This window comes from Monodon monoceros, unplaced genomic scaffold (assembly GCF_005190385.1).
Source record: "Monodon monoceros isolate NGI ecotype Baffin Bay Population unplaced genomic scaffold, NGI_Narwhal_1 Super_Scaffold_18, whole genome shotgun sequence".
Taxonomy (NCBI): domain Eukaryota; kingdom Metazoa; phylum Chordata; class Mammalia; order Artiodactyla; family Monodontidae; genus Monodon; species Monodon monoceros.
In genome coordinates, this window is record NW_021703774.1 from 105542297 (window position 1) to 105570157 (window position 27861).

Consider the following 27861-nt stretch of genomic DNA (forward strand, 5'->3'; position numbering starts at 1 on the left):
TGGAAACTAATTGAAGTCCAGCCCACTTTTGAGTCATACATTCTTATTTAGCAGAGGCTAACTTAAAGTTTATTCTTATTTATTTGGTTAAATCTTTTTTAAAAAACTATTATACCTAAAACATTTACTATATTGCAAGCATATCTAGTATTTAAGATAGTAAAAACGTTAATGCTGAATGTGTGATCTTGCACTTATTTCCCTAATGCTACAACTCAGGTGAGAGGCCAGATGGAGTCTCATCTGAAGGAGTTAGAGCACGACCGCGATTCCTTGACAGCAGCAGAACAGAGGCTTCACGAGTGTCAGGAGAGCCTGCAGCACCACAAGGGGAAATGTGCAGACCAAGCACACGCCATTAGGGAGCTTCAGGGCCAGGTGTCCAGCCATCATTTTGATTTTTGCTAGATGTGTTAAATGCTTTGGAATAATTTCACCAGTTGAGGGCACTCATGTCAGGGGGTGATTATTTTACTCTCATCTAAATAAGTTGATAAAAGGTCAGTTTCATGCAAATACTATATTATTTTCAAGGTATTTTTTAAAATATTGGTAATTAAATTTGCTGATTTAGTTTATTCATACAAATCTGTATTTAGACATTTGAGGACATAGTAATAGCATGAGTGAAGGAACAAAGCTATGTTTACATGTATATTTTTTGATGTTAGGATAAGGTAAATTATTGTAATTTACCTTACAAAAACTAGAATTTATTTCAATTAGAATTATGTACCAAGTTTATTTGTATTATTCTCAATTATTTTTTTCAACATATACTTTTTTTACTCCATCAGAAGAGAGATCGTGGGTGCCATACAGCCATCTCTTAACTCAATGCCTAGCACATAGTAAACAATAAATCTTTTTTTAATTAATTATTTTTCAAAGAAGCTTGTTCAAAGGTGGTGGCAAGTCTTTTTCTTTATTTGCAGAATAATTTTAGGAAGGATTCCCTATCTTTCAAATGTAATCTGGATTTAATATTGAAATGCATCCTCATTTTAAAAACAGGCAAACAAAACTTTGCTGAGTTTAAGTTCCTGAAAAGAGATCTTTCTAGGAAAATGTCAGATCACATAGATAACCTAAATTACTAATTGAAATTATGAGAAAAATTCTATTTTTATTTTTCAAAACATCTTAAACTATCTAAATATAGCTTTTGAAGCAATGGGAAGAATATTCTGTCTTGGCATGGGCAGGTGTGTCTTTGGTTGATTTGCTTATCTATTTTATTTTGCTTCTCACAAATATGGCTTTTACTCAGAGTTACAACTTCACAGATATTCAATTATCAATCACTATCTGTAAGTGAAACAGAAAACTGTAAGAGTAACCCTAAGTATCCAACAATAGGAGATTACTGTTTAAAATCTTCACATTTACTTAATAAATGTTCTTTTTCAATAAAACATTACTCAGAATGTTTTAATTGCTATCTTTCAGTAAAATTTTTCATAGATTTTCCGTGAGGCAATGTAGTTTTTTTTTAAATTAACCAGGAATTTAAGAACTTGTATTTTAACAATGTAATATTTCTTGGTGTCTGTCTGTATAGGAGCAATAATAATATTTATACCTTCTTCTTTTTTATAATTGTTCTAATGATAAACTATATAGATTTCTTTGGAAGTTGATTATAAAGAAAATAACCAAGAAAACTTTTTTCTCTTTTAGGTTGATGAAAATCATGATCTTCTGACAAAGCTTTCTCTGGAAGAGGAAAATTATCTTATTCAGTTGAAATGTGAAAACCTTAAACAGTAAGTATTAAATTGACTTAAAATTGGTGTTACCTTTTTTTCTACACAGTATAATTTTAAAATATATGTCTTCTGTAAAAAGAAAATTAGAACAGATGGATGCAGAAAATAAAGAGCTTGAAAAGAAGCTGGCAAACCAAGAAGGATGTCTTAAGCATACCAATCTTGAGTTTAAAGAGAAATCTGCAGAATATAGAGCATTGGCCAGACAGCTGGAAGCTGCTGTAGAAGAAGGAAGACAAAAGGTACAGATGGCCTTTATTCAGAAACTTTTTAATTAGTTTACCAAAGAGTCATCTTTTGAAACAGACAATATCTCATCTTGCCAAACCTACAGTTATTGTTTTTATCCTGATGACAGGGTGAAGGGAGCAATTACATTTTTGTTTTTTACCTGCTTTTCCCTTTTGGAGCTAAACAGATAGATTACTGGTCCAGAGTTACTTCACTAAATAAATGATGATGTGGCAGGGTAAAGGGCAGAGATGGAAAACACTTTAAAGAAGTCCCCCCTCTTTTTTTTTTAAATGAAACCACAGCAAATATGCAAATTATTGAACCGTTTGGTTTTGATCAGGATTCAGTGAGCTATAAAGCTCAACTCCCTTTTCTTTTGGCAAATGTTGTTGTATAAATAAATACAGACAAGAATTAATTTCCAGTTAAATCCATCTGGATAGCATTTAATAAATATCTCACTGTCTGTCAAGCATTCTGCTAGTGCTTACGATGCAAAGATGAATAAGACCTGGCCTCAGCTCTCAGGACACTCACAGTCCAGTAGGGAGATGACATGTGAACAAACAAATGTCATCCTGCAAGTAGGTGCTACAATGCAGGGAAGATACAAGGTACACCGAGGGGGTGTGGTTAGTTCAATCTGGAGAGGAGGGGAAAATGATTCAGGAAGATCTCAAAGAAGAGGTCAATTTATCAAGTGATTTGAAAATGTAATCTTGAAAGACATGAGGTGGGCTTTGGAATCCACAAGAAGTAGATTTGAATTCTGGCTCTGACACATTATACCCTGACCCAGGGCAAGCTACTTTCTAAACTTTAGTTTTTTAATTGATAAAATGGGGATGATGAATTTCCTCATAGGATTGAATGACGCCAAAAGGAGATTGTCTATACCCTGATGACTCTCAGAAGTATATCTCCGCCCCAGACTTTTCTCTATCCTGACATCTAAATTCATATATTCTGCTACTTATTTGACATCTCCACTTAACATAGGCATCTCAAACTTAACATGTCCAGCACCAAATTTTGAATCTATCTCTCTAGACTCTCCCACCCATGGTCTTTCCCAAGCCTGTTAAAGGCAGTTCCACAAGGGTGAGATAACATCTGATATCCTTGAAATGTGGCTCTTAAATTGTAAGTGTCATATAGATATATTTTGAATTTTTTTTTTTAACTCCAGGAAAGCAATTTAAATTGACTTTGAAAGACACATCATTGAATGAAAGCTAAGTAGTAAAATGTACTGCCAATGATAGATGTGTAATCCAGATTTCTCAGTCCCAACCTTTGGGAGGAAAATAAGAAGTGACTTTGTCCTGGGTTCAGACTAAATGGACTTTGGAAATGCTAGGTGCTCTCAGATTCCTTCTCACAAGAGTTCAGTTCCCAGAGATGTGTCTGCCCTCTCCTTTCTTTCCTGCTACAATGGAATATGGGGTTGTCTTTAGTTCCTACCACATGAGCAGTGCCATCACTGCACTGTCACCATTGTCTACACTGCTGGACATTGTAAAGGACACAGATACTTGTCCTGAGGGCCCTTTCTCCCACAGCTTCAAATCCTGCTATCCTCACAATCACCCTTGGAATTTGTGCACAAGAAATCTTTGTAAATAACTTAGAACTTAGTCCATGGGAGTGAGATTAGAGGACAGTCCTTTCTACTAGCTCCTTGCTCCTGAACTAGTCCCTGCGTCCACTATCATTCTTATGGATCCAACCCAGCATTCCTGCAAATAGGCTCCAAAGTATCTGAATCCTTGGATGAATGTAGCTAAGCTAGACTTTCTGCTAAAATAAGCCATCGGAGAAATATGAAAACTCAAATTCAGAACATTTTGGAAGTGAATGAATGAAAAACCAATCTCGTGTGTGTGTGTGTGTGTGTGTGTGTATGTGTGTGTGTGTGTGTTGTAAATATCACCTACCCTGCCCCCAGTTATGTCCATCCAAGTCTATAATCAGCGTTGGTTGTGGACTTTATATGTCCCACCACCACTCCAGACACCATGGTAAATATAAATACTGTAAAACATGGCAATTGGTCAACAGGTTATAGAAATATAGTATTGAGGAAAACCTACCAACGTCACAGAGCAGTGCAAATACGTATACCTCTTCCACTTCAAGCTAATTTTTCAGGTACTTACACAGCAAAGAGGAGAATACATGCTTACACTATGCGTTTCTCAAGATAGAACATCTTTAAACACTTTCTAATTAAATTGTCTAATACCCAAATAATACCTGTTTGGAAAGAAGCGATACAGTATAACTATGTCAAGGCTTTAAATCATATTTTAAAGAAAGCACATTTAGTTTTTTCTTTTAATTGAAATTACAGGTTTCTGAAGAAATAGAGAAAATGTCATCTAGAGAAAGGGCTTTACAAATTAAAATATTAGATCTGGAAACTGAGCTTAGAAAGAAAAATGAAGAACAAAATCAACTTATTTGCAAAATGAACAGTGTAAGTATTAGTATGGCTTAATGTATTTTCATTAAAAATAAGTTAGCATTTAGCATTCTTACCTTGGAGTTTAGTTATAAACAATTAAAATACAAAGTGAGGGGAATCAAGGCTATTGCTTTACTGATAGTATTAAAAATAACAAATAATATAAATCATAAAAAATAACAATGGGGGCTTCCCTGGTGGCGCAGTGGTTGAGAGTCTGCCTGCCGATGCAGGGGACACGGGTTCGTGCCCCGGTCTGGGAAGATCCCACATGCCGCTGAGCGGCTGGGCCCGTGAGCCATGGCCGCTGAGCCTGCGCCTCCGGAGCCTGTGCTCCGCAACGGGAGAGGCCACACCAGTGAGAGGCCCACATACCGCAAAAAAAAATTAAAAAAAGTCAGCATTTGGGCAAAGAATTATTATCCTGCGTCCTTGGTAGCATCTGTTACATTTCCCCCGAAGTCTCATCAGGCCCTTTCCCTGCATATTACTTTTACATGACAAATGCTTAATGAAAGTTACAGATATCATTGACTTATTTTCTTTCTAATATGAATTTTTCAGTTTTTAAGATAAACACTTATTATGAGTTAGTTTTGATATGTCTTAAATAATGCATATTATATTTTAGAAAGTTATAAGTTGGTGTTAAGTGAACATTTTACATCTGCATGTGAAGTGGATGCTTTGGTCCACTCAGCCATGAGATGAGAATACCAAATTGGCTGTGTTTAATTAGTCTTCTAATGTTTTTTCCTAACTATTCATGAAACAGTCAGATGACATAACAAATTGTGAAAGCTGGCACTAGTTGGGACTGAATTACTTGAAAACTATCTACTTAACAGTGACACAGGAAATAATACTTTATTTTTTCCAGGAGCCAAACTCCATGAAAACTATTTTTTCATTCCCAAGCATCTAAATAATTGAAAACCTGAAAGGTTCAAAAGTTAAATGAGTTTTGACGTGCAATATTTTAATTTTATTGCCATCAAAAGTTCCATGGCAATTTAATCAGAACAAAACATTTCTCATCTTTAATTTAGCACAGGCCTTCCCTTTATTTCAAAACTTTTTTTTTAACTCACTGTCAGACTTTCTGTTGTAAAATATGTGTGACATTCTTTGTGTAATTGAAACTTCTGAAAAAATAAAATAAGTATTAAGATGAGGTGTGTTTGCTATAATATTCCCAGTACTTGGGAATATTAAAGCTGCTAAAATAGGTTTAAGATCTGATGTTTTGCTAAACCTGATCATTTTTACAGTAGTAAAAAACTAGAATTCTAACCATAGATTTAGACATTGCTGAAAAATGGGTTTATGAGTTCTTTCCCTTCCAGGGGGCAGTTTAGTTGGCAATTCAGTATTTGTTTTGTATACAAGCCTTAGCTCCATCTGAACCGTAAACACCCTGAGAGGCTGTCTCATAGTTAATTGTATGCTGGTGTCTTCTAGGGTGCCCTGCCCACAGTGGCAGGCCTCTACAGATTTTCTGCCCAGGTGCCCCGGGGGAGGGCGGAGTGCTTGCACAGACCCAAGGGTGACCCTCAGCAGCTTACCTCAGACCAAGAAGCCTGAAATGTCTTTGGAGTCTTATATATTATACTAAAATCCATGTATATTTTGCTTTCTACCTTACAGTATGTGTGTTTGTATTAATATTTTTCCCTCCCAAGTTGTTGAGTAAAATCAATATTCCTCAAAGATTCACTATATCCATTCTGTGACTTTGTGTAGCTCAGCCTAGCAAGTTGTTTCATACCACCCACCACACTTCCCCTGGGGGCATCACTCAGTTTCACAAGGTATTGGGTGTCATTGAACACCTGATAGGAAGGATATAAAAGATTTTTCTTCTCAAGGTGCCTACATTTTAGTTGGAAGCTAGGTGATATTTGCAGCCTGTCTATCTAAAGTATTTTCAGTGAACAGATCTCTTGGGAATTTATATGCAGCTGAATATTTTAAAAATACATTACATTTAAATTTTTTTCCTCAAAGAATACCTATGATATTGAGTTCATTTTATTTTTTAAAAGATTCTAAAAATAAAATATTCATATTATCAAAACTAGAATTCTATCAGTTTTTAAGATAGCAAAAGTCATTCTTTTAGGCAAAGAAAATGGCAAAAACTAGTATTAAAATATGTCATGTTAAATGTAATAGAAAAAGTGACAGTTTTAAGTAAAATTCATTTGAGTTAATCATGTTAAATATGTAATAATTTGGGGCTAAGTGAAGGTGTATTACAACAAACTCTGTCACAGTAGAGATCAACCATGTATGTGCTTTATTCTAGATTTTAAAGAAAAGTGAGCTCTAAGTTAATAATCAACACATCAGATGTTAGGATTCTTTAAAAAAATTAAAAACCATGTATTCAATTATTGTGTATATAAATTTTGGATTATGACTATCCTTTGATATGAATGTCATTATTAATTATCTTTATTTCTTTTTTTGTTTAGAAAGCACAACATCAGGAAGTATGTTTGAAAGAAATACAGCATAGTCTTGAAAAGTCGGAGAATCAAAATGAGAGTATTAAGAATTATTTACAGTTTCTTAAAACTTCTTATGTAACAATGTTTGGATAAATTGTTGGATTTATTTTCTATAAGCAATAGGTTTTTACTATGAGTCTAAAAAGTAATTAGATAAAAATTAAATATACTATCTGTTGCTATATTTTATGATTTATGGGTGGTACTATTAGGGTTTTTATGTAAAGATTTTTGAAACATAATTTATTATCCAGTTGAAACTTTAAAACAAGATACATGTTAGTATTCCTTTTTTGCTGGATAATCTTCACTTAGCTCTGGATTAATATCTTTAATTTATTTTGGTTTTTGGAATATTTTACACACAGAAAAGAAGCCAGAATCATTCTTTGTAGCAACCATTCAAGTGAATTTGTAATAAACCTAGGCCAATTATGAGCCAAATACATGATTTTAAATAATGTATATAATTGTTTTACATTATGGTGCTGTATATTTATATATTAATATAATAAAGGAAAATATTCTGGATACTATTTTTAATAATGATATAATTGCATACTTTCTAAAGATACCAAAGGTCTCAGTGTACTTAATATTGTTTCAAATATGCTGAGATGCCATTATAATTCCTGTGAGGTTTTAAATATAGAATTTTAAGTCATGGCTACTAAATGCCAACTGACGGTAACAGGTGAAAATATGTTGGCATGCATTGTTTCTTTATAAAGAATAGGCATTTAGGTTCTCCTATTAATTCATAGTCTCTTTTGTTCTTCATCTTATGTTAGTGATTGTCTGATATTATTAGTGTAGACATTCTGAAACCCCTGAGTTAAGTGAAAGATTAAAGGGGAATAGCTTGTCCCACCCCTACCCATGGCCAACTCACATGGGATGATCAAAATAAACACTCTTAATCCCAGGAAGCTTTAGAATAAGGTGTTTGTTATTGGGATGATGTAGAAGAGCTACCAAGAACACGTTCTCTGTAACCTCCTAGCCTATGTGTCAAGGCAAGATACTCTAAAAGGGGATGGATGTAATTGACAAGGGATCAAGTAGTAGTGACTCCTCTCAGAGAAAGGCTTGAGAGCTGTTTATTCAAAGAACACTCAGGTCTCAAAAGATTGTTCAAAGAGGCAAGTTGTGTACTACACAGTCCAGCCTATGAACAGAGCTTAGTCCCCGCAAGGTGTTTTATCCACTTCTGACCAGAAATGGGGGCCTGCTTATCTCTGGTCCCCTCACTCCTAAGACTGCCATGTCATCTGCAGGGGCTTACTTCCCTGTGACCCAAATAGCAAAATACAGTAATTTCAGAAACTGGCCACATTTCTTTCCCAGCAATTGCCAACAATATTAGAGTTGCCTTTTAATTTTAAATCATAGTACTTGTGGTACTAAAACACATGCTTGACCCTTGTGGTCCTTTCTTCATCTCCTAAGGCAAAGACAGCCTTAGGAAATACTCACGTGAAAGAAAACTAAGGTTCTTGAGTATATCCCACTAGACTGTGAACTCTTTAAGGGCAGAACTGTATCTTATTTATGATTCTGTTTCAGCCACCACATAATACCTGATATGGATACTCAGTTGATGTTTGTGAATAGGTAGATAGATGGGTGTTAAGAGAGGGAGGTATTCATATTCCTCCCTTAGATATGACAAAATGTAAGCATAGAGGGATTAACTTCTGTGGCGGTGATATAAGCAGCAGCATTGCTGTTATTTATTGAGTACTAGTCTGTGCCAAAGTTCTGAGTGTAGTACATGTATTAATTCATTTAATCTTTATGTCTGATGAGAAAGGTGCTATTAATTAGGTTTACTCTTCAGGAAACCAAAACACAGAAAAGTTAAGTAACTTGCGCAAGGTCACACAGCTAGTAAGTAGCAGGCATCCAGAGTCTCTGCTCTTAACTATGACCGTACTACCTTCATGTATATTTCATAAATAAAGGTAATGGTTTCTTTTAACAATCATGCATTGCTTCATCGATGAACACTTTCTCTTTTTTATATTTTTAATTTTTATCAAAGTAATTTGTGCATATGGCGTTTAAAAATTGGTCCCCACAATATTTCAGCTGGACTGTGGAAGGAAAAGACTTACTGCAAAGTCCCTAAGGTTAGTACTCAGATGCTAGTGACACAGAATAACAAAGGAAGTTTGTGGGAGCCAGGAGAACTGTAACAATCTCTGTGCTTAATGTTTCCATGTGAAACATTAAGCACAGACATTCTGCTCTTCTGACGTTTGAACCAAACTCAGCGTCAGGTTCAGAGTCAGTCCCCTGGAGTCCCCAAGTAGTGTTTGCTTCCAACTTCCCATCATCCCAAAAAGCCCTTGTTCCCACAGTACTAACAGGCTGGCAGGATATTCTCTTTATCCTTGATACTCAGGGCCTCATGACTTTCTTAAGTTCTAAAAGTTTCCTTCCATTATTTATGGGATTATTACCTCTCCACATGTTCCTTTCCTCTTCCTTGATTTGTCTCCTGGATCTGACCTCCACGCAGCTTACCTTTTCCCTCAGGGTATCTGTCACTGGGTTTCTTGTGAGGTATTTCTTCCACCTGATTTTTCTAACCACTTACATGGTTCTCAAGGGCAGTCATTCTCTTTTTCTGTTGGGTACTGAATTTCTAAATAAGAAGTCAGGATTGATTTTTAGTTCCCGAAAGTGTTGGGGTTTTTCTCGTTTTTTTGTTTTTCAGCACTGTAATTCCATTCTATGTTCATTAAAATTCTCTTGTTTCTTCCATTGGTTCTACCTCAGCAGCCATCTCCTGTTTCTATTGTGTTGGCCATCTTTCTTTCCGAGAGCGAGAGCCGTAAGTGAGTTTTAATTTTCCTTGCCTGCTCATGGTTGTGTTTCCCTCAGTACCTGCCAGCAGCCAGCCTTGCACATTTCTGGGGCAGTATCAAACTAAGTGGTGAAAGGCATGATGGCTTCAATACTCATGGGCCTGAAACCTCTTACCCTCTGCTGCGGTGCTGTGAGCAGCCATTCTGCTCCCAGACTTTTTCAGTCACAAGTATCATTGTTTTTCCAACTACCAGTAATGGAAGCACTTTACTCCACTGAAGAGTCTCCTTCGAGGTTTTCTGGGGTCAGCAAGTTTGTTGCAGAAACAAGTGAAGTTCACGTTGGAGGGGAGCCCCGGGCAGTATCTGTACCTGGAACAATGTGCAGCACTTTAAAGAATGAATTCAGTCTATATCTACTGGCCTGAGATTTGTGCATGATTTTTATTTTTAGGGTAAAAAAAATCACAGAATTTTTTATTAGGTATGATTCCCTTTTTATAATCAAAACAAGCATCTCTCCATTTGTGTATATAAGTTCACATATGTTGGTATGGGCATGGAGGAAGGTGTAGAAAAGCCTACATGCCTTGGTAGGGGTGGAGGAAATAGTAGTAACTTTTCACTTATTCTGATGAGATTATATTTCAGTTGTTTTTTCTAGTCAGATAATAATTTAAAGGTTGAAGGACAGGCATGATAGGTATAGAGTGGAAGAAGAGTAGGCTTGGTGAGAGGTTATGGCCTGAGAATGGAATACTGGAATTTGATTTTCAGAGGTGGAGTAATTTGGGACAAGGAAAAAGTGGAGAGAATCCTGCTTGAGGAGGAGCTGGAGGTCACTGGAGTCCAGGATGTTGAGCTGAGAAGCCTTGGGTGTGAAGCTTTCTGGGATGCAGAAGGCGTTGGGTAGAGCTGAAGGACAAGCATCCTGGTTAAATGTGAGTGGATGAGTAATGACTCCAGGGAGGAATGAAGCCTTGAAACTCTATCGGTGGTTTCTGATTGCATTTAGAATAAAATCCAGAGTCCTCAACATGACCCTCAAGGAACTGCATGTCCTGGCCCTCACATTCATGGCCTTAAGGCCTTGTCCCCCTCCTCAGTGTAATTATGTTTCATATTTGTCTCACTAGGTTTTAACCCTTATGAGGATTTACTGTTCTGTAGCCTATAGCTAACACAGTGCTGGCACGTAACAGGCACTTAAGTACGTATTTGTTGGATGGACAGATAGATGATGGGTTAGTGATATTGCCACTAGATCTGATCTTCAAAGTAGGGAGAGGGGATTTGCCTCCTAAAGGGAAATTATATGGAGTCTGGGAGAATGAGTAGCTTTCATTCCTGAGGGCTGCAAGGGAAGCAGTTTCCTAGGTGAGGGGTCAGGTTTCTGTTCAGGCAGAGGTAGAGACTGAAGAGACTATGGTGTAGAGACCTTGTCTATAATCAGATATGCTTTCCAGAGGCCACAGTGGAAAATGGGAGGGAGCTGGTATTGGGAGTTGGGAAGGTATTCAATAGAATGGGTTCACTTAATAGCTGTTTGCTTCAGATAATTTAACTGGAATTTCTCTCTTTTTTTCTTGTCTAAGAATTAATTAAAAAATCCCATATGTTGTCTTCTTTTCTTTTGATGCTACTGAATTGGGAATTGATTAAATCCCAAGTGTAACTTAGTAGTTTTGATTTATTTAACATTACAACTAGTTGCAGTACTTTCAGATAACACACACACACGCAGATGCACACACAAACATTTAAAAATAATATTTTCCTTGAAATTTAAGATTTCCTTAAAATGTTAAAGTTTAGTCTTATTTTTAAAAATAACTTTAGTATCTTTCTTCTTTTCTTCTTATGTAGGCATAGTTTGGGGTGGTCACTGGAGGGAAGAACTGTTAGGAGCCCTTTATATCTAGTTTGTTATTAGTAGATGAAAATATTGACAATTGATTATGGCTAAAACTATAAAAAGTAAACCTGTGATTAACTATCGTACATTATTTGATTAGAAACATTTTAATTATATACTGTGAATGCTTTTGGCAAGCTTAAAGTTTATTTTTTGCACCTTTTTTGTAAAATAGATATCTTTCCCTATCACTTAAAAAAAAGAACTAACTAAAGAGGACATCTAAACCCAAGGTGGTAAGATATGTGTAAATGGTCCTTAAGTAAAAATAAATAATTTCATCTTAATAATTAAACTTCTTGAATAATAAAATAATAAAACTTCTTGAATGTTACCTGAATGTAATACTACCTAAAACTTTTTTATTTTTAAAAGATTTGTTTTCACTTCTACAGATAAGCACACTTAATTACCTTAAAACTTTATAAATTTTCATTTCTATGCTAGAAGTCTATCTTCGCTTTTACTATTTTGAACTTATCTTACTTGAAAAATTGTATTTTAACCTTTCTGATAGTATCCATGAAGTTGAAAACTATCAGAAGTTGAAGCATCTTAAGAAACAGGAATTGTAATTTCTAATGATCTGATTCATGCTACAACTCCAAGCATAACACTTGAGGGTAAAACAGACACAAAGATTTCTATACTTTCTTTTTCCTGCCCAACATATAGAGAGCTGTTACAAATTAATAAAATATAAAGGTCCATCAGATAAAATGGCCAAAGGATAAAAACAGACAACTCATAAAATAAGAATTACTAATGACCAATAAACATTTTTACAAGATGTTCAGATTTGTTAGTAAAGAACTGTAAATGAAAACTAATCTTTTTTCCCTACAATAATTTAAAAGAGGTAATCCTAGTATTGACAAGATAGGGTAAAATGAGAATGATCACGCACTACCAATAAACTTACTGTCCCATTACCTCTGGATACATCATAATAATTATTGCTCCATTGTTGCATAGTTGTTTCCATGTTTCTGCAGTGAATATCATCATCATGTACAATTCATTGCCTGCATCAAATTATGACTTTAAGATAAATGCCTAGATGTGAATTATTGTATCAAATGCCATGAGAAGTTTCAAGGTTCTTGAAACACAGAATTGTTCATGCCATTTGCTACAATAATCTGCAATTTAGCCGTTTATCCTGAAGTAACAATTCAATGCTGGCAGAACTACTTCTGTTATGCCATTCCATTGCTTAGCCAGTGCCTGGCATCTAGTAAAAACAAATCTTCTCATTCAACATTAAAATGAATATAAATTTGGTCACATCATCTCTCGATTTAGTTATAACTGTCAAGTAGAAATCTGAACATGCTTTGAAAATTATATGGAATTCTGTAATTGTAAATATTAATATTTGTTCATAATTTTAGAAGGCTATATTTTTATTTTTCACTAATATTTAGTTGTTAGCAGTTTAAGTAATACCCGAAGCTGGTGTTTATTCTCCCACATCTCTATTTATTGTATTATCCATTTGTATTAAAATTTTCTTTTGTTGTTAAAAGTCAGGTTAGGTTGTAGTTAGTAACAAATGAATTCCAGATATGAATTTTCATTGGCGTTATATAAAATAGTTTCTACTTCTCTGTGAATTGCCTTTTCACTTTCTTAATTAGGACTTGCTGATCAGTATTTTTGTTTGGTCTTTTAATTCTACGTGAAGTTTATTAAGATGTGAACTAACCAGTCTTTTAAAATAAATATCAATAATATTTGTGGTCATGAGGGGTTTAGTCATATCTCTGGTTCTTTTTTCCCCCTCCTTCATTTACTTGGGAACTGCCTGAGTAACAGATTTTTTTTTTTATTAACATTGTGTTAGTTTAAGGTGTACAACTTTTTTTTTTAATAAATTTACTTATTTACTTATACTTATTTATTTATTTATTTATGGCTGTGTTGGGTCTTTGTTGCTGTGCGCGGGCTTTCTCTAGTTGCGGCAAGCGGGGGCTACTCTTTGTTATGGTGTGCGGGCTTTTCATTGTGGCAGCTTCTCGTTGCGGAGCACGGGCTCTAGGTGCACAAGCTTCAGTAGTTGTGGCATGTGGGCTCAGTAGTTGTGGCTTGTGGGCTCTAGAGCGCAGGCTCAGTAGTTGTGGCGCACAGGCTTAGTTGTTCTGCAGCATATGGGATCTTCCTGGACCAAGGATCAAACCTGTGTTCCCTGCATTAGCAGGCGGATTCTTAACGACTGTGCCACCAGGGAAGTCCAGATTTTTTTTTTTTAATTGAAGTGTAATTGACCTATAAATGATGTTACTTCCAGGTATACAACATAATGATTTGATATTTCTATACATTATAAAATGATCACCACAGTAAGTCTAGTTACCATCTGTCACCATATAGAATTATTACAATATTACTGACTATATTCCCCATGTTGTACATTCCATCCCCATGACTCATTTATTTTGTAACTGGAAGTTTGTCCTTCTTAATCAGAGTTTAAAATTTTTTTTTCCACATCTTTTTGGGAGTATGAATGCTTTACAATGTGTTAGTTTCTGCTGCAACAAAGTGAATCAGCTATATGTATACATATATCCCCATATCCCCTCCCTCTTGAGCCTCCCTCCCACCCTCCCTATCCCATCCCTCTAGGTCGTCACAAAGCACTGAGCTGATCTCCCTGTGCTATGCAGCAGCTTCCCAATAGCCATCCATTTTACATTTGGTAGTATATATATGTCAGTGTTACTCTTGCACTTCATCCCAGGTTCCCATTCCCCCTCGCCATGCCCTCAAGTCTGTTCTTTGCGTGTGCGTCTTTATTCCTGCCCTGGCACTAGATTCATCAGTACCGCTTTTTAAAATTCCATATATATGCGTTAGCATACGGTATTTGTTTTTCTCTTTCTGACTTACTTCACTCTGTATGACAGATTCTAGGTTGTGTTAGTATTCTCCAGAAAAACAATATATATGGTATTGGCTCACGTGATTATGTATGGAGACTGAAAAGTCCCATGATCTGCTGTCTGCAGGCTGGAGTCCTGGGAATGCCAGTGGCATTCCTCAAAGGCCTGAGAGCCAGTGGTATAGATTCCAGTCTGAGTCTAAAGGCCTGAAAGCCAAGAGTGCTGAGGGCAAAAGAAGATTGATGTCCCAGCTCATGTAGTCAGGCAAAGAGCCAATGAATCCTCCCTTCCTCCACTGTTTTTGTTCTATTCTGGCCCTCAATGGATTGGATGATGCCCACCTACACTGGAGAGGACAGTCTGCTTTATATATGCTCTGGATATGGAATTTCCCTCTAAGCACTGGTTATCTGTATCCCACAAGGTTTGGTATATCATATCTTCACTATCATTCAGTTTAAAATAATTTTAGATTTCTATTTTGACTTAATATTTAATCCATGTATTATTTATGAATGTAATCCTAGTTTCCAGGCAGTTGGTTATTTTCTGCTTATCTAATTTCTAACTTCCTAACACATGGAGATGTTTCAGATATCTTTCTATAGTTGGTTTCCAGTTAAATTCTTCTGTGATTAGAGAATATACCTTGAATGGTTTCAGTCGTTTGCAGTTTGTTTTGATTTGTTTTAGGTCAAATTAGTTGATAGTATTTTTCAGGTCTTCTTATATTCTTAGCTATTTTCTGTCTACTTGTTTCAATTACTGAAAGAGTTGTATTAAATTCCCCAACTATAATTGGGAATTTGCCTATTTTTCCTTTCAGTTTGATCAGTTTTTGCATTATATATTTTGAAGCTCTATTGTTAAGTGTATATACAAGTAGGATTGTTATATCTTGTTGAATTGACATTTAATATTATATAATGTCCCTCTTTATCTTTGATAATATTCATTGTTCAAAGTCTACCTTGTTTCGTATTAATAGAGCCACTCCAGCTTTCTTTTGATTAGTGATTGCATGCTATATTTACTTTTAATACTTTTATTTTAGGCTATCTATGCCTTTATATTTAAAGGAATTTTCTTGTAGATAGCAATATGAGAGTCTCTGCTTTTTAATTGAGGTGTTTAGACAACTTGCTTTTAATATAATTAATAATATGGTTGAATTTAAATCTACCATCTTGCTAATTGTTTTCTAATTGTCCCATTTGTTTAGTTTCCTTTTTCTCTCTTTTCCTTCCATCTTTTGGATTAATTAAATATTGTTTTACTATTTAATTTGTATCTCCACTATTGGCTTATTAGTTTTTTGTTTTTTTGTTTTAGCAGTTTAAAACATACATTTTTAAGTCCTTACAGTCTACCTTCACCTAATAACATAACACTTTACCTATAACCTAAGAACTTTAAAATGGTATAATTTCATTGTCTCTCTCCCATCCATTTTGCTATTATTGTTATAACATTTTACTCCTGTATTTGCTATAAACCTCACAATACATTGTTACTATATTTGCTTTGACAGTTATCTTTCAAAGTGATTAAAAATAAGAAAAAAATGTGTTTTATGTTTACCCTCATTCTTACCATTTCTGGCACTTTTTATTTCTTTTTTTTGATCTATTTTTCCAGTTGGTATCATACTCCTTATGTATGAAAAACCCTTTAATGTGTTTTGCAGTGTAATTCTGTTAGAAGTAAGGTCTCCCACTTTATCTTTTTCTGGAAAAAAATATTTAGTCTTCATTTTGAAAGATATTTTCACTTTGCATAGAATTTTAGGTTGACTTTTGTTTTTCTTTAATTTCTCTAATGGAATTCATTGTCTTCTGATTTCCATAACTTCTGACAAGAAGTACAGTGTCAATCCTATCTTTGTCTCTGCATTGATTCTTGTTTTTTTTTTCCCCACCCCGCTACTTTCAAGATTTTCTCTTTATCTTTGATTTTCTATAGTTTAACTATGATGTGTCTAGATTTTTCCTTTTTATTTTATTTTTTAAAAATCATGCTTAGTGTTCTCTAGGCTTAGATCTTGGAGGGTTTTTGTCTTTCATTAATTTCAGAAGATTTTTAGCCATTGCATTTTCAAACGTTTCTCCTGGTTTGTTCTCTCTTTCTCCTCATTCTGGGACTCTCATTTCATGTATGTTAGACTTTTGATATTGTCCCACAGGTCTTGGATGCTCTGTCTTCTCTTTCTCTCCCTTTCTTTCTCTCCCTCCCTCCCTCCCTTCCTTCCTTTCTCCCCCCACCCCCATCCCCCCCATCTCTCTCTCTCTCTCTGTTTTCTTCATTTTGGTCTGGATACTTTCTATTGATCTATCTTTTGGTTCACTGATTCTTTTCTTGGTTGGGTCTGGTCTATTAATAAGTCTTTTGAAGAAGTTCTTTATCTCTGATGTTGTGCTTTTTTTTTAATTTGTAGCATATCTGTTTAACTTTTTTATAGTTTCCATTTGCTGAAATTTCTCATTTGTTTATGCATATTGTCTCCATTTTTTCACTAGTTCCTTTAACACAGTAATCATAGTTATTTTTAAGTTGCTGTCTAATAATGCCAACATTTAGATCATTGCTATATCTAGTTCTGTTATCTTGACAATGGATTTTTTTTAATCTTGCTTTTTTCTGCGTCTTATAATTTTTGATTGAACAATGTACATTGTGGGTAGACAAATAGTAGACATATACATAGTATTTATGCCCAGGATTGGGTACAGCTCTTCTTCTGTCATGCCATTCGTGTGGAGGGATGAATCAATGTACTCAGTAGTTTAACTTGGTTTGAGTATCCTTGTGATTACCTTCAGAGCCCACAAATTTCAAATCTCTCCAGCAGTTACCTTGTGTTTATTGTGGGGTTTGGGGGTGCCAAACAGTTTTTCTCAGTATGCCCCTCCCCTCTCAACTTTCAGCAGTCCCTGCACACCTGCACCATAGAGGGTGTCATTCTCCACTCTCTTGTCCCTTCCCCAATAGACTGTTGTTTGCTACTCAGTGCTAAGCTTGTGATGAAGCAAGAGGCTGTCTCAGTTTTGCTGGTCCTGCCTCAGTCTTCAGCAGTCCTTTAGGGCCTCATGGTGGGGAGGGTTATCAGTGTTCCTTTTCTTCCTCCTTATGGCAGCCAAATTCTGCTTTTTATCTGTGTGTTGGGAGGTGGGGTAGGAAGTAAGTCAGGAAAGCAGTTTTCTCTACGTCTCCCAGTTGTATCAAATTTCTAATAGTAAAGGTGTGTAAAAATCTCCTACTATTGTATGTTTTTCTATCTCTCATTTTAATTGTCAGTTTTCTGTGTTTCTGTTTTGACCTTTGTTACTGTATGCATACAAATTTAGAATTGTGATGTTTTCCTGTGGTTAACTCCTCTTATCATTATTAAATGTCTTTATTGATCTCTAATAATGCTTCTTGCCCTAATGCCTGTGTTGTCTGATATTAGTGTAGTCCTACCAGCTTTCATTCATTTAGTGGTTACATAGTGTATCTTTTTCCATGCTTTTATTTTCAACCCCTCTATGGCTTTATATTTTATTTTGTAAGTCACAAAATATATTTTGTTTGTTTGCTTGTTGCTTTTTCAGTTTGATAATCCCTATCTGAATATCTTAGCGTATTTGCATTTAATGTAATTTCCAATATAGTTGGATTTATATTGATCTTTTTTCTCTATTTGACCCACCTGTTTTATGTTCCTTTTTCTCTCCTTTGATTCCTCTTCTAGATCAGTCAAATATCATTTATTCTAAATTTTCTTCTATTAAAAAAGCTGTAGAAGCTAAAGATGCTTTATATTTCACCAAAGAAGGTCTACCCTTTTTCTGTTAAGTAGACTGAGCGAGGACAGGCCAATTGCCTTAATCCAATCAGCTGATTCAAGGCTGGGCTATTGTTTTGGTAAGACTCAGTCTAAGTCTACCTCTGGTCATCCCTTTTTCTATGACATGTCTCTTTTGGACTTTGAACTAAGAATCTGATGGGTCTTTTTCTCTTCAGCATTGATTGAGTGCAGGTAATTCTGTTCTTCACAGATTTTCAGGTTAAGATTTTAGCCAGTTTGCCCCACCTAGGCTTCAGAGTTCAGGAAATGGCTTTATGAGCAAACATGCTGTATGTTTGAGACCCTTAAGTCTCCAGTGTTTTCCTCCATTTCTCACCAACCCACCCAAATCTCTGCTGGTTTCTCTGACCCCCCAGAAGCAGTCTTCTGCCAGGGGCCAAGCCTGAATTCTCAGTGTCTAGCCATGTCCAGCACTGGCAACTGCCCCCTCAGAAAATATGACTTATTGAACGTACAAAGATGATTAAGACCTATTTCCTTCCCTTACGACGGTGCTTGCTAACCTTTTGAAAACCATAACACATATGGAAAATAATATTCTTTATGTGAAATTATAGTAAATAGAGGAGGGTAGTTATAGCCAGAAGTTTCTGGCCCAGAGCTCTAGCCCACATAGGTCTTGACCAGATCACTTTACGGGTTGAGAAGATCAGTATCTCCATATCTGTAACCCACCTGTGGCACTGATTGGGACCCTTTGCCTTAAGAAATTCATGCTGAGCTGGTATTTGCTTTTATGTTCTAGCCTTTCTCTTGTGAAAGACACTGTGAATTTCTTCTTATGCCCCTTGGGGGAGAACTGGTACTAACTCCAGATGCCTTTGGATCTGAGATGGTAGATGTGTGGGCCAGAATCCCTATGCCCTTCCTCAATCAGGCTCTCTAATCTATGGCTCATCCAGACTACTTATATAACCTGTTATATGGAAGCAGAAATTGGTGTATTGTTAGCCTGTTTACCACCTCAGTTTCTCCTCTGTTCTCTCTCTGCATGTTACATATATTTTTTAATATTTATTTATTTATTTTATTTATTTGGTTGCGCTGGGTCTTAGTTGCAGCTTGCTAGCTCCTTAGTTGCAGCACGTGAGCTGCTTGCTAGCTCCTTAGTTGTGGCAGGTGGGCTCCCTAGTTGTGCTTGTGGGTTCCTTAGTTGTGGCATGCGAACTCCTAGTTGTGGCATGCATGTGGGATCTAGTTCCCAGACCAGGGGTCGAACCCCAGGCCCCCTGCATTGGGAGTGTGAAGTCTTATCCACTGTGCCACCAGGGAAGTTCCCATATTTTTTTCTCTTCCAGAGAAACACATAGTTTACATTGTATGGTGTGCAGTGTGGTTTGGCTTTGAAATAGTGGGGGTAAAGTTATCATTTGCAATGGGAAAATGATTGAAGCAAAATAATATGTATGGTTGAGTTTTACACTTATTTGTAATTTTATTAACTTTTTAAATTCTAAGTCTGTGGATAACTTTTTTAGTATTTTACAGTTGATAAATGCAGGTTCTCTCTACAGTTCTGAGAAAACCTCTTGCTTTATTAAAAATGTAAGCTTATGTCTAGTCACAAGTGTTTTATTTAATTTATAAATAATTGAACCAATAATAAATTGAGAGTTTACTGTGATAGCTGATGATGTGCAAGATTATTAGAATGTATTCACACATTAGTGTTTAATTGATTCAATGCAATGTCCTTTTATGGCTTGATAAATATGTAAAGAGAGCAATAGCCTATGATTATGGCATTAATTCCTGCTATAAGTAGATTATAATGAGACAGTAATTCACCGTAAATGGTCAGTTGGGGGCAACTGGAATGGCTAGGACAACAAGATTCCCTAAGCTGATTTACAGTCATGGGGTTGGTGCTGATGGTGGGAGCATTATAAATGATGGGCTGTTATGTGTATGTTAGTTGTGAGCATTAGCCAAGCAGAGCTATGTTTAATGAATCTAGGCCATAGGAAATAATGAAGACTTTGGCCCCCATGATAAAGCTTTATGAGGCTGCAATAACTTCCCAATAAATAGTTCAGAAATAGATTAGCAAACCCCAAATCGTTAAAGGCAAAAGGATCCAGTTATGATTCTCTATCCAACTGCTAATAATGAGGCAATTCTGTAACCATTTACTTCAGTTAATGATTTTGGGTTCCCAAGTAAAGGGAGACATTTTTACTAAAAGAAACGAATAAGTTACCTATCATATGTTATTGATTAATGGATTGATAAGAGTAAAGAATGAGGTGTATGGTAAGATGGAGCACATTTAATGTTTAATGATTATTAAGGCAATGGGAGAGAGTATAAAATGGAGTTTCTTAACCCTAGTTCCCAATTAATTTAAGTATTTGTATCTATCAGTATAAGTTTTATAGTTTTCTTCAAACTGCTTACACATATTTCTCTGTAAAATTATTTCTAAGTATTTGGAGTTTTTGTGTAGCTATTAAGAATTGTTAGCTTCTAACTACTGACGAATAGTGTATACGAATACTATTAGTAATAATTTTTATATTGTTTTTAGTCACGTTACTAATTAATTCTGTTAGTTTTCCAGCTGATACTCTTGCCTTTTCTAAATAGGCAGTATAAGATTGTAATTAGCAGTATTACTATTTAACGCTGTACTTTTGTTAAGTATCATTTGTGTTTAAAATGTCTTTTTACAAATGATTTATTTATATCAGGATACAGACAAAATCCACACATTGCATTTGGTGGGCATGTCTCCTAAGTCTATAACAGTTTCCCTTCCTTTATTTTTCATTTATTTATGGAACATTTGCATTTATTTATGGAATACATTGGGTCATTTGCCCTAGAGAATTTCTTACAGTTTGTACTTGGCTGATTATATCCTCATGACATTATTTAACATGTTTCTCCATCTCCTGTCTTTCCTGTAAACCAGTAGTTAGGTCCAAAATCTTGATTGAATTCAGCTTTCAGTGTTTTTGGCAAGAACACTTCATTGGTGGTGCTGTATGCTTTCAATTGCATCACGTTAGGAGCAATGTAATATCTGGTTGTCCTACTATTATTAACATTAAAATGGATCAGTGGATTCAGATGATGTCAGACTGATTCATTCATTAAAAAATAATTACATCAACTTTTTATCAAATGCTTTTAAGCAGCCATTGATGATCACTGACAAGTCTGTTATTTTATTAGAAAATCTTAATATGGTGATTTTCTAATTCTATTATTATTCTGCATTTATTCGTTACACCTTTTCTATTAAAAAAAAAAAATACTTTACCCCGTCAACTCTTTAATTATCCTGACACAGAAAGCTGAAATGCTTGATTCAGTTTTTAGAATAATGAGTGAGTGCCTAGCAGCCTCCAAAAGTGACAAATAAGGTTTTGGGTTCTTCAGTATATTCTTACAGACAGATTATATATGTATGTATATGTCTATTTTAACCCATTGCAGTAATTTATTTTTATTCTGTTTAAGTAATGAAAGACTCTAACGCTTTCAATTTATATCTGGCCATTTCCTGTACTAGTGAGTGAGGTGTGTAGGTGGGTGTGTGTGTGTGTGTGCCTGGTTTTCATTTTTTGGCTTGTTTGTATTTTTCTTATTTCATATATGTGTTAAAGATTTCCTTGCTTTCATTTTTATATTATAGTAAAAATATGGTCTTTGTAATTTCTGCTGTTGGGAATTCATTAAGTATCTTTTTTACTTCATTATTAATTTTCTAAATCTTCCTTATTTTGTCCATTTTATCTGTCATAGAGTAATGCTGATGTATATTAAAGTCTTCTACTGCATGTCTACTTCTGCCCATTTTTCCTTCTGCATGAAATATTTTTATTCTATGTAATTTAATGTTGTTATTTGGATATTATCTATGCCTGTTAAATGATGGCTAAGGCCGTTCACTTTCTAATCCTTTCAGGGTAGCCACAAGGTTGATGACTTATGTCTTTATTACAAATTGTACTATTTAAATAGGCTTCATTGTCTTATTTTATGCTTTTTTTGCCTTGAATTATAATTAGATGGTATAAATATGTCCTCTGCATACTTTTTTCTTCATATTTGTCTGATAAATTGTGCCTATTCCATTGGTTTTATTTTGTTTCAGTGACTTTTCATGGAAACAAGGAATCTGCTACTTTTCCCATCCTCTCCCCTTCTCAGTCCTTGATAATTTAGTCTGGGACTGTAAACTCCATCATTTATTGGTTTTATAATAGTGCAATATAAAATTACTTTAAAAATAAAACTTAATGTTGTAAAATAATCATTTAAATTTATTTTTTTATCTTTAACTGACTTCATAGGGGTCCACACCTAGCCTGGAAACCCTGAGTCTCGTAATAAAAGCATGCTAATGAGACTTCAAAATTACTATGAAGAAGATGAGGAAAATGCTCTTTCCTTTTGTTAACAGGTAAACTGACATTTAGTAAGAAGGAATTTGGGGCTTCTTGATTTTTAGGATAGATTTAAAAAAAAAAAACTAACATAAAATAACATATAATCATTTCAGTTTTTCTGTTTGTTCTTAAGATAATTCTAGATCTAGGTTGGGCCTTACTGTTTTGAAACTTGTTCTTATATATGAAGCTCCTTTTCAAGTTTCAGTCAAGGTAATTCTTTTTCATGACTTCTTTTTCAGTTTCTTCAGTGATTGTTGGTCTCACACAGTTTTTAACTTAATTTTATCATTAATAATTTAATTATGAAGATAATATATGTTTGTTTAAAAACAAATTCAGAGGGTACTGAAGAATATGATGTGACAAATATTACTTCAGCTGCTTCTCATCCCAGATTCCACTCCCCAAAGTAGCCACTGATAATAGTTGCCTAATCATACTGTTTAACCTTTAAAAGATAGCCTAATTCTTTAAGTAATTTAGTCTAAGAAAGAAACAGTAGCTGGTTCTTTTACAACTAACAAAAATTAATTTTCAATACTTTTAAATTTTAGTAACTCACAAAGCTAGAGATTACTGAATAATATTTAAAATGTTTGTTAATGCTGAAATGGCTAAGTAAAAATTTGTCTGCAATTTATTTTCCTTTGTATTGAGTAAAAGCATAAGCTACCCTTTTTAAAAAGATGTTTTTCTATATTTCTAATAGGTGTAGCAAGTTTCACTATTCATGTAAAATCAGTGTAAAATTCTAGTGATTCAAGTTCTATTTAAAAATGAAAGTATGGTTTATCAGTGGCCTTTTACATGTTTTTCATCTTAATGCAATCCTTTTAAGGCCATACATTCCAGTATCCAGGTTTTAAAGTAGTTTGTATACACCCAGCAGGCAAGGCCATGACTTTAATCACTTCCTCACCAGAACTTCAATTATGTGAAGCACTTTTTAATTATCCAGCTGCCCACAGTCTATTCTTAGTAAACAGCCTGACTTGTACACAGGCAGTATATTCCTCTGTGGCAAAATTAAGCTCACCACTTTGCACCCCACCCATGAAAAAGCTCTGTGAATTAAAAGCTACTAAATTAAGTGTGTATTTTTAACAGCTTCAATTTTAAAGTCAATTTTGGTATGAAAGTAGAAGACATTTTTTTGAAGTACAAAAATGCTATGTTGGCCTTTCATGGTCTTTTCAGAATGCAGTTTGTTTTTCAGGTTGTCTATTTACAAAGTTAGTTTCTTTGGCCTAAACAAAACAAAAAAACATTTTGTTTTTCTGAAGGGAATATATTTAATCATCTTGCCCTATCACTTTTATTTTTATGTTATTTAAGAAAGAAAATTCTGAACCGAAAAGAACAATTATAGAAAAAGAACTTATGTCTGAGGACAGGGCTGTAGGGTAGCAGAAAAGATTTGGAAGCCTGGGGGTGGCAGGGGAAGCATAGAGCTGAAGTGTAGCTGGGCTTAGCATTTCATGCACAGATCAAAGCCTGAAATAAAGTCCTAAAATTAAGAGAAAAGTAGACTACATAGAATTAGTGTGTTTTTTTACTTCCTAGTGATGGAAAACCTATTTTTCCCAATGAATGCAAATAGAATACAAAGTCATTTCAGGAAAAGCTTGTATAGGGTTAACGCTTATCTAACATATCCACTCAAGAAATGATTAATAAGAACCTGTTACATGTAAGGCCCTGTGCTTCTTTTATGTCATAATGTAGCTCCTATAATTTTTTACCTCGTGATCTGAAGAAAATGCAGCATTCAAAATCTGAACTTAGGAAACATGCTAGAAACTTGTGACCTCCATCAGTACAGTTTTCCTGCCTTTTCTTGCCTTCATCTACTATAGAGGCTAGAATATCTAAAAACTCAATGACCCAGCTTGCCTTACAGCTAGAAGTTCCTTGATGGGATTATGGCCAATGACGTGTAAAGGAAAGGAAGGCTGCTGGTGCCACATGGTCTCTTTCTGCCAAAGGGCTCTGGAAGTGCTGCTGTCATCACTAAGGGTGATAAAGCTAAAAGCCAGGAGCCTGGGTCCTTGAAGGTATCCTGGACCACCATACTAGCTACAGACTGCCTACTGTGGGACTTCTTGTGATGTGAAATAAAGAAACCCCTTCCTTGTTTAAATCACCATTGGCTGGGACTCCTATTACTCCTAGCTGCATGCATTACTAACTGACTCAAGGAAAAATTTAATTTGGCAATAAGCATGACAGTGGTCTTCATATTCCAGATTTGCGGTGGCCAGTCTCCAAGATGGCCCACAATGATCCCCGCCTCCTTCACACCCTTGTGCAGTCCCCTGCCACAGTCTGCCAGAGTCGCTGCTACAGCTCTGTGACACGGTAAAAATTACAAATTTAACAATAACTTTAAGATCATTTATATTTACTTTCTATGAATGTCACATTTTTCTTTTTACATATGACATGTTTTCTGGTCATTATATATCCTTTTTTAAAATTGGAAAATAAAATTTTAAAAAATAATTTCTAAAATTCACTTATATAATACTATATGTCAGTCTCTCTTCTATGTTCTTCAACTTCATTAACCCACTTTTTTTCTTCAAATAACTTTTTGAGATATTATATCAACCACAACCACTTTGCATTTGGAGAAACCAGGCAGAGAGGTTAAAAATCCTGCCCAAGGCTACACACCTAGGAAGTGGCAGGGCTGGGATTTGAGTCTATAGATAGGCTGGTTCCAGCATTTGTGATCTTCTCGCCACATAAAAATCACCTGTAATCCTGCTAACCAGATAAAACCGGCCTCCTCTCTGTAGATATGCTAAAACAGTTGTACTGTGTAAGTTGCTTACTTCTTTAGCATAATAGTTCCTTGGTGGTCCTGCAGTTAAGACACCATGCTTCCACTGCAGGGGGTGCGGGTTTGATCCCTGGTCAGGGACGTTCCCACATGCTGTGAGGTGTGGCCAAAAAAAAAAAAGAAAAAAAGGTCAGTTCCTGCTGGCATTCACAGTTCCTCAAGTATCATTGCTCCTCCAATTTTTCAGCACTTATGACACTGCTGAATGCCATCTGTATTCTGCTGGTGAAGCCAACTGTCAGTCATTGTCCGCTCAGGCAGTGAGGACCAGTAGAGGGAATACAGTGCAGAAGAGTGGTTGGAAAGATTGGAGGAGCAAAAAAAGGAAGCTGTTAAGTTTACCTAAAGAATAGTAACTGCTGGCAGCCACTGCCATGCCTAAGACGGGAGAAGCAGGAAGGAAGATGCTGCTGCCCAGACCCCAGCCACAATCACATGCCTTGAGGCTGCTGGAACCCCACTGCAGCTGATGTACAGGGAGCAGGGGGTTGTGCAGCACTGGAAATGAAGCTACGCAGCCTTTATAACATCCTACAGTGCGGGGCATTTTATTCCGCTTGTGCAAGCCATCGGGGTTACGTTTCAATCATGATTACTGATAGGCTAACTTCAAAACAATGGCATCGAGAGCCCTTCTACGCTTCCTTGGTTGTGTATTGAGGATAGAACCTTTTTCTCAATTGTCCCTTGACCTGGATGGAAATGGAATGTAGTTAAAATTAAAAATGAAATGAAACAAAACATCCTGCCGATGTTACAGGATTCTAGGAACCCTCCTGTTCAAACCCTTTTGCTTGTCAGGAGCTCAGGCTTACCTGCTGCTGCTGTGTGTGGGAGCTGCCTCCAGAAGAAGGGAAATCCTCCACATTTCCACTCTGCCAGGGAATATGGAAAAGACTGGCATATACAGACTTCTGGCTTCCTGCAGTGGCAGGGTTTTTCCGGAGCGGGGTGGGAAGCATAGAAATGTGGAAATGCAACCACAAGCGAATGGCCAACAAGCAGACCAGTCTTTAAAACATATATCTTCCCTTAACACGTTTTTCACACGTGAATATTTTCACGTTGTTAAATAGTCTTCCACAATTAATGGCTGCATCATATTCTTTGTTAATTATTAATGTTCTGGTTGTTAAGTTTATTTGCTGTGTTTCCTAGTGTTAATTTTCCCCATTTTCTTTGAAATTTTAGTTGAAGGTTTATCTTATGTGGGTGTTTCATCCTCCTCCTCTCCAAGCTTCCATGTTTATCAGTTTTTTGGTTGCCTGCACCCTTTCTTCCCCCACCATCTGTAGCCCAGGATATGGTCTTAGTTGTAGCTTCAGCTCCTGTCCCTCGCTCCGTGACTGGAGATAATCAGAGATCTAGTCATTGAGCTGGAAAAGGATAAGACCGTCCTTGCCTCCAGCTTTAGGAAGGGGACCACGCTCTGTCACCCGACGCAAGTCCAACGCTGGGCTGCCTGAGGCTTCGGCTCCTGCATATTGCTGCAGGTTCTCTCTTATCCTGCTTTTGAATGTGACTATGATTTTTCTTTACATAAAAAAATCTATCATTGCTATGTTTACAGTAGAGGGAGGAATGTAAAGCACAAATGCATAGTGTCATAGCAATGATAAATCTGTCTTAATACATTTAGTTGACTTGCTTGGGTTTTCTAGGTAAATAATCATATGACTCAAGAATAACAAGAACTGGAGCCACCATTTAATCAGTACTTACTGCATGGCAGGTACACCCTGCCGGGCACTTTGCCTACATGTCAGGACTTGGAAGTGGGCAAAGAGAATTACTGGTGTCTTTCAGTGGAGTGCTAGGCATTGGCCAGGCGACCCTCAGGGCATTATCTGATTCCAGTAATATGTACCTTCAATTGACTAGATTATTTTACAGTTCCATAGGGGTAGCTGTTAAATTGTGAAAAACAAATAGCAGTGCAAATAATTCCTGTTCATAACAAGGCAAATGCAGTTTGACTGGTAAATTATAAAGCTTTGTTAAGTCAGATTCTCATTTGGACAGGTCTTACCATCTTATTGGTTCCCTGAGTAAATGAAGAGTTGAATAAAATCTTTGATACATGTCCATTTTATATTTATATGAGTCATGATTTTACTCTTTTGAAAATTATGCTTTAGCATACATAGTATCTTCTAATAGGCACAACCTGAGA

The 27861-nt window shown here is 35.8% G+C and overlaps 1 protein-coding gene across 12 annotated transcripts in view; it reads left to right on the top strand.

Annotated features, from left to right (window-relative positions):
* Positions 1 to 27861, top strand: part of ODF2L (outer dense fiber of sperm tails 2 like) — a 273656-nt gene that overhangs the window by 131639 nt on the left and 114156 nt on the right. For 6 of the 12 annotated variants that reach the window (XR_003794338.1, XR_003794340.1, XR_003794341.1 and 3 more), the window contains exons 17-22: positions 220 to 378; positions 1681 to 1766; positions 1849 to 2011; positions 4357 to 4482; positions 22745 to 22854; positions 25090 to 25201. Coding sequence is in view for 5 of the 12 variants with exons in the window: in XM_029227754.1 (XP_029083587.1) it covers positions 220 to 378; positions 1681 to 1766; positions 1849 to 2011; positions 4357 to 4482; positions 6948 to 7076 (663 nt within the window). In the remaining 7 variants the exon portion in view is untranslated. Of the gene's footprint in view, positions 1 to 219; positions 379 to 1680; positions 1767 to 1848; positions 2012 to 4356; positions 4483 to 6947; positions 7501 to 22744; positions 22855 to 22973; positions 23294 to 25089; positions 25202 to 27861 lie in introns of those variants that run through there. The other 6 variants (XM_029227754.1, XM_029227756.1, XM_029227757.1 and 3 more) reach the window with 3 other exon arrangements.